General features: G+C 41.3%; 1 protein-coding gene across 5 annotated transcripts in view; it reads left to right on the top strand.

Moving 5' to 3' along the window:
• The window catches only part of LOC143765022 (uncharacterized), a 48,367-nt gene extending 41,036 nt beyond the window's left edge, over window positions 1-7,331 (top strand). For 4 of the 5 annotated variants that reach the window (XM_077251245.1, XM_077251246.1, XM_077251243.1 and 1 more), the window contains exons 7-8: window positions 6,043-6,196; window positions 6,278-7,331. In XM_077251245.1, coding sequence (XP_077107360.1) covers window positions 6,043-6,196; window positions 6,278-7,052 — 929 coding nt within the window. In that variant the 3' untranslated portion in view covers window positions 7,053-7,331. Of the gene's footprint in view, window positions 1-3,281; window positions 3,350-6,042; window positions 6,197-6,277 lie in introns of all 5 variants that reach the window. The other variant, XR_013213312.1, reaches the window with a different exon arrangement.
• The last annotated feature ends 316 nt before the right edge of the window (window positions 7,332-7,647 follow it).

The following is a 7,647-nucleotide window of genomic DNA, read 5'->3' on the forward strand; positions in this document are numbered from 1 at the left end:
CCTCCAAAAATGTGGAGGAAAATGTGTGGGGGGGGTGCGTCTTATAGTCGGATTTATAGTGGGGTACGGTGTACAGTCTGGCTGTGGTGGGTAGTTGGGGGAACGGCATCGGCGGAGCAGCAGGTCACAGGAGGCTGGAGCCGGCAGCTGCAGCTAACTCTTGTTCCCGCTGCTAAAGAGAAATGAATATCCACTGCATTCCACGCCCATGGGCATGGAGGGCGATGAATATTCAATTCTCTTTAATAATATTATCTTGCTATGATTTCCTCCCAACCCCGATCCTGGTATGCATGGCCCCATCCTTATAATTGGCCTCCAACCCAATCCCCATTCTTATATGCATGGCCCCATCAAAATACATAAAAAAATACAAACCATTACTCTCACCTACACAGCGCTCCCTCGCAGCGTCCTGCTCAACTGCTTTATGCTTGTAAGCAGCGCATGGCAGGGACGTCATGCGCTGCTCACAAGCAGAGCACAGCTGCCGGAAAACTGTTCCCAGGCTCGAGGTCATATGAGGACATCCAGCAGAGGGCGCATCACCGCGACTGAAGATAACTACAGGTCATTGACCTACATTACCTTCATTCCCCGGGGTTTACAGGCACGAGCACAGCTGCATTATAGCAGAGCTCCTGCCTGTAAAATATTTTAACCCCTTCAGATGAATTTACATCGTGGGACGTTACAGATCTACGGAAGGTATGTATATTGTTGGTTTATTATTTTTAATTTGTTACAGAACGAGGGTCTTCAGGTGGATTGAGAGAGCAATAAAATATTACAACAACCTGTGTGTTTATTTCATTAAAATACTTTGCAATATTGTGTGTGTGTGTTTTTTTTTTTTTAACCATTTCATACAATTGGATTAATAATGGATAGGTGTCATAATTGACGCCTCTCCATTATTAATCTGGCTTAATGTCACCTTACAACAGCAAGGTGACATTAACCCTTCATTATCCCATATCCCACCGCAACACGGGAATAGGAAGAGAGTGGCCAAGTGCTAGAATAGGCGCATCTTCCAGATGTGCCTTTTCTGGGGTGGCTGGGGGCAGATGTTTTTAGCCAGGGGGGGGGGGGGCAATAACCGTGGACCCTCTCCAGGCTATTAATATCTGTCCTCAGTCACTGGCTTTACCACTCTGGCGGAGAAAATTGCGCGGGAGCCCATGCCAATTTTTTCCGCGATTTAACCCTTAAATTTAATAGCTACAGCGCTGAAATTTTGCACATACACACTCCTAACATTAGTAGTGTGGAATATGCAAAAAAAAGGGGGATATGACATGGTTTACTGTATGTAAACCATGTCTCATATCATGTCGGGTTTAGGCAGGAGAAATGAAAAGCCGGCAATTGAATTACCGGCTTTAGGGGTAGGGTTAGGGGTAGGGTTAGGGTTTGGATCCCTTTATCACCTTGATGGTGGGGGGTGGCTTATCAGTGTGTATTCTTGTTTTTTTCTATTGAAACGCATGCGTTTAAAACGCAACCAAACACATGTGCTTAAAAACGCATGCGTTTACATAGACAGCAATACGTTTTTTTGTTGCAAAAAAACGCCTCTAGAAATTACTACATGTTGCATTTCTGCAACAAAATGCAAGCATAGAAAAGACTCATGCATCGTCAAACGCGGAAAAACGCATACAAAAAAAGCATGCGTTTTTAATGTTAAATATAGGGAAAAAAACGCATGCGTTTTTTGCGCTAAAACGCAGCGGCGAAAAACACAAATGTGAAACCAGCCTAAGTCCTCTTTTTGTGTCGGTGAATCCTCAGTAGGTGATCAGATAATATGTAATGAACATACACAGCTCAAAAAATAAAGGGAACACTTAAACAACAGAATATAACTCCAAGTAAGTCAAACTGTCCACTTAGGAGAGGCCACACACTAAAGAGCATCATTTCCTTGTCTTGAGGCATTTCCACTGAAGTTGGATCAGTCTGTAACTTCATTTTCCACTTTGATTTTGAGCATCATTCCAACTCCAGACCTCCGTGGGATAATAGTTGTGATTTACGTTGATAATGTTTAGGTTTTATTGCTCTCAACACATTCCACTATGTAATGAATAAAGATTTACAACTGGAATATTTCATTCAGTGATATCTAGGATGTGGGATTTTAGTGTTCCCTTTATTTTTTTGAGCAGTGTATATGAATATACTGTACCTAGAAATAGTAAAAATAAAAACTTCATCACGTTACAGGTTAGGTTCACAATTATCCTGTGTCTTATGTGGAGTACTTATGAGGAGGGTTGACATCTAAATCCCCAAAGATTGGGATTTGGACAATGTTTTAAATCTACACGTTTCTTGGTCAAACTGACCTTTTTCATCAGGAAAAACACATTGTACAAACTTGCTATAGACACAGGTATAAATACGTAAAAGGGCGCAAAATGCTGACCTCACTTAGTGGGTGTATTCCTTTAAACATACAATAAGTAATGATAAAATTGCCGATAAAGATGCAGTTGGGATAGCATGATTCTTGGCTTAAAGGGAACCTGTCAGCAGCATTGTTGAGTAACAGCTGCGCCATCTTGGAGGAGGCAATTTTTTTTTTCCACTAGCAAGATGGAGCCAAGAGGGATCAGTGACCTGTCAGAAGCCAGAGTGATGAATACCTAATCCGTGCACCACATGAAGACCCCCCCTCAGGCCGCCCCGGAGCACGAGCTTATCATTAACTAAGAACTGAAAATAAAGATTAAACAACTAACCAGAAGGATTTCATCAACCAAGGTGTCATTATAATCAGTATAACTGCGCCAACCTTACAGTGTCTGTAGGTTACTCAGCACAATCCTTCTGACAGGTTCCCTTTAAACTAATAAAAACTGGTAGTAAATAATAGAATTAATAGATCTGGAAAAGGGAGGTGTGTGCACTGCTAGGAGAGTGAATGAAGGATAAACTTAGGTAAGTAAGATCAAAGCCATGAAAGTGTAAATTTAAGCAGTAGCATTCAACGATGTAACAATGTAATTAGTAGAAAAGTAAAATGCCTCGTCTAATTGTCAAGGTGGCAATTAAGCTTTTCAGACTAAAGAAGCCTGTATTGCACAAAAAGCGACCATGGTGTAGTGCAGCCGACACTTGCAGAATGTGTGTCAGAAAGAAGACACCCTTATCAAAAAGCAGGAGCCATATTGAAGAGCATATATAAAATGGGTACCACTGCAAATTGCCATAGGTGTGGGGAAGAGGGGCAGATTTTATGCACCTGATGTGGTATTGCTCTCCTATTGCAGACTTTTGGAAAGTGGTCAAAATTATCCTCATCGAGATCACACAACCCCCTGTACCACTCTGCCCTAAGGTGCGTTTATTAGGAATCCTTGATGTGGAGATCTGGCCGCACTATCCTCACACTCTTCTAAGGGTAACATTGTTTTTGTCTAGCAAGGCTATTGCCATGAGATTGATGCATAGAAGATCTCTACGAATTTCACACTGGGTCAATATGGTAAAAACTATAGCTTCCTGTTGAGAGGGTGGTATATAAAAATAGACAATGTCCTCAAAAATTTGGTCAAGTAGTAAAGCCTTGGTTTGATATCCTTTTGACTCACATTGGTCCCCAGGCGATGAGTATTTTTATGTGATAAAGACATGGGCGTCTTATACTTTTGGTTAAGATATAAGCCCCATGGTATGTTAAGGGCAAGGTTAAATTGCCAGATAGTATTAATGAGCAATGAGAATTGTTTTTTGTTCTATGATGTAACCGCGTTATGTTGTATAATCTTAAGTTAAACGAAGTTTAAAAATAAAATAAAAATTGTGGGGTTAAAGTATGACAAAGCGATACCAATGATAAAAAATATTGATGTAGTGGGGAATATGGAATAATAAATTACCGTATACTCGAGTATAAGCCGACCCAAGTATAAGTCGAGACCCCTAATTTTGCCACAAAAAACTTGTAAGTTATTGACTCGAGTATAAGCCTAGTGTGGGAAATGCAGCAGCTACTGGTAAATTTCAAAAATAAAAATAGATACCAATAAAAGTAAAATTAATTGAGACATCAGTAGGTTAAGTGTTTTTGAATATCCATATTGAATCAGGAACCCCATATAATGCTCCATACAGTTCATGATGGGCCCCATAAGATGCTCCATACAAAATATGCCCCATAAGATGCTCCATATTAAAATATGCCCCATATAATGCTGCACAAAGGTTAATAATGGCCCCATAAGATGCTCCATAGAAACATTTGCCCCATACAATGCTGGATAAAGGTTGATGGCCCCATAAAATGCTCCATAGATTATGCCCCATACAGTTCATGATGGGCCCCATAAGATGCTGCATACAAAATACACCCCATATACAGTAATTCTCCATACAGTTCATGGTGGGCCTCATAAGATCTTCATATTAAAATATGCTCCATATAATGCTGCATAAAAAGTTAATGATGGGCCCATAAGATGCTCCATAGAATATTATGCACCGTATTATGTTGCATAAAGGTTGATGGCCCCATAAGATGCTCCATAGATCATGCCCCATATAATGCTGCACAAAGGTTGATGGCCCCATAAGATTCTCCATAGAATAATATGCCCCATATAATGCTGCACAAAGGTTGATGGCCCCATAAGATGCTCCATAGCATATTATGCCCCAAATACTGCTGCTGCGATTAAAAAAAATGAGATACTCCCCTCTCGTCGCTGGGGGAGAGGTGCCAGGATCCTGATCAGGTGGGGACACAGGTGCGCTATAGGGATCAGGTGCCGAAGTCGCCGCTGGCTCAGGCCCCCGGCACTTGCGATATTCACCTGTTCCTGTTCCACCGCCGCGCGCCGCTGTGTCTTCCAGCTCTCTGGCTGTGACTGTTCAGGCAGAGAGCTTGCACTAACCACGTCATCGCGCCCTCTGACCTGAACGTCACAGCCAGAGGTCGCGGAAGATGGAACCCGGCGGTGGAAAGGGGACCGGTGAATATCACATGGCTCACCCTCCCCCGTCATACTCACCCCCTCCTGGCGCGGTCTCTCTGTATGTCAGTGCTTCCACGTGACCACTGAACACAGGAACAAGCTGCCAGCGCCAGAGACCATTGCATCGGAGAAGCAGGTGAGTATGATGTGACAGCCGCCGCTCCCCCTCCACCGCCGACCCCCTAGGACAATGACTCGAATATAAGCCGAGAGGGGCACTTTTAACCTAAAAAAAATGGGCTGAAAATCTCGGCTTATACTCGAGTATATACGGTAATTGCTAGCTGCTTCCAAAACAGAAACTGCTATATTAAAAGTATAAACAAAAAAGTACACAAACACCTTTTTGAACAATCTCCAACAGACGTAAAGGGGTAATCCGGGTCTTTGTTTATTTTTTTGCTACGGGGCTAAGAACTTACCATTCTGTGGCTTGTGTGTCACGTTGACAGAGCAGATCTTAGTTTTCCTGTCTGCTCTCTTGACTGGGCATTTCCTCTCCTCTTTTTGTTCTCCTTGTGTAGCGTGGCACACGCAGACACACAATGCAAAGATTGAGTCAAGTTCTCCACACATGAAACCAGATAAAAAGGTGATTTTTCATATTGTCCACACCTGTAACTTGCCACAGGCGAGTTTGAACGAGCATCACATGCTTGAAATAAAGATGTTTACTCACAATTTTGGAAAGGTGCTAACAATTATGTCCAGCCTATTGTTTGGAGTTTTCTGTGAAATTATGTCAAATTTGCCTTTTTTTCTCTTTTTTTTGTGTTGTTCCAATACATATAAACCAGTATACCAAATTAATAATAGTAATTGCAATAATTTTCTGGAACAATTTCAAGGGTGCCAATACTTTAGATTATGACTGTATATCATAGTATTTAAGTCTATATAGGTGTGCCAGGGGTTAGCGGAAAATGTTAAACTATAACGCAACATTTTTTAACTGGATAGATAATATTAGCAACAACAAAAAAAAATTTAGAAAATGTTTAATTCCCTAGTTTTTTTTGCCAATTTTGAAATTTTATATGTAATGATTACTTTACAGTGGATGATGTAACTAGACACCGGAGAAGCTGTCAAGATCAGAACACGAGGGAGACAATGCAGAATATTAAAAGTGGATTGTCCGCTAAAAATAAGAGGCCATACATATATTTTGAACGGCTTAGCTTCCGATCATCAATTATTGAGCAGCGCCCGTAAGTGCAATATTTGATATGTACATTGCCAAAATGTTTACAAGCGTGCATTGTAATGATTTTTTTAATTACGCGTTTCAGCTCCAAAAGCAACGACCAAGATATGGATCCTGCTATGGAAGAAGAGGCCTTGGATATATCTGCCACTGAAGAGGTAGAGGAACTGGCGAAAACTGAAGAGGTCTCGGTTGCTACTTCCACAGCACCAGAGTCAGCAAATGTTCCTTCCTGTTCTTCAAGATGGTCCCATAAGAGAAAGGGGCTGACCACGTCTACTGTGACTGAGTTTGATACCAGGGTTCTTGATTATTTAAGCCGCCTTGTAAATGATGATGGTGAGGAGTCATTTTGCCGCAGCTTGGTCCCTTATGTACGGCGTGTGCCAGAGCAGATTCGCCTTCGGACTCGTGCTGCTTTACAAATAGTGGTTCAGGCAGCCATCCCACCTAGTGACCCTATTGAATTATTCACTGTTTTGGAGTATTGGCAGCAAACTGGCCACACTGTGGTTAATACCATTATCCCACCCCCTGTGCCTTCTCAGCCACCTCCAGCTACTGGCCATTCTCATATGACTTATTCTCGGCCACATAGGCCTTACAGAACAGTCGCTGGCTCGGAATTGGACTCTCAATTTCATGTTTCTATCAAAAATCGCCCTCGTTTTTTTTGTGGTCGCCAACCACACAATCCCTTGCCTCCATCGCATTCTGCCCATACCTATACTGCTCTTCAAACAGCCACAGCGTATAACCCTTCACTCCACACTTTTCCCTCTTCTTCAGCCAACTTTCGCCAACAACATCCAACATCAGAAATGTCTGTATCACCCAGGCATGTACCTCCTCCTCCTTGATGTTCTGGCTCTTTTTATAATTTGTAATATATATTCTTTGTCATAAACATGTTTTGTTATTTCATAATTTTATTTTTTGGGGGGAGGGGGGATTGTTCAACTATGTGTTTTTAAACCCAAAAAATTACATTTGTAGATTGTAAATTGTAGTAATGACTTGTACAGCATAAAGTAAACAATGTCTTACAATCTCCAACAATGTATGTCCAACATCATTATACAGAATGTTCAAGTCTTAAATGTAATGAGTAAGAAAATACACATAGTTTGAACACTAAATTGTTTAATGTGATCCAAACAAAATAAATGTACAAATGGACACTAGAATAAGGATGTTACCCTAGAGTAGCTCCTTCAAGCAGAAGAAAATAATTGGCAAATAGACCAAACTCTCTTGGAATGATTTATTTTGCCTAGCATTTTGTAGACTTTCTGGAATTTGGAATACATCTTTGACATCATCCACATGCGCTGGTGTATTAAGAATCCTTGTGAAGTTGTGGAGAATGACACAAACTTTAACCTCTTCATGACCTTTGACGTACATTTACATGAAAAGTCATCTCCCTGCCTTTGATGCAGGCTTACACGCCAA

Source organism: Ranitomeya variabilis, chromosome 4, assembly GCF_051348905.1.
Source record: "Ranitomeya variabilis isolate aRanVar5 chromosome 4, aRanVar5.hap1, whole genome shotgun sequence".
Classification (NCBI taxonomy): domain Eukaryota; kingdom Metazoa; phylum Chordata; class Amphibia; order Anura; family Dendrobatidae; genus Ranitomeya; species Ranitomeya variabilis.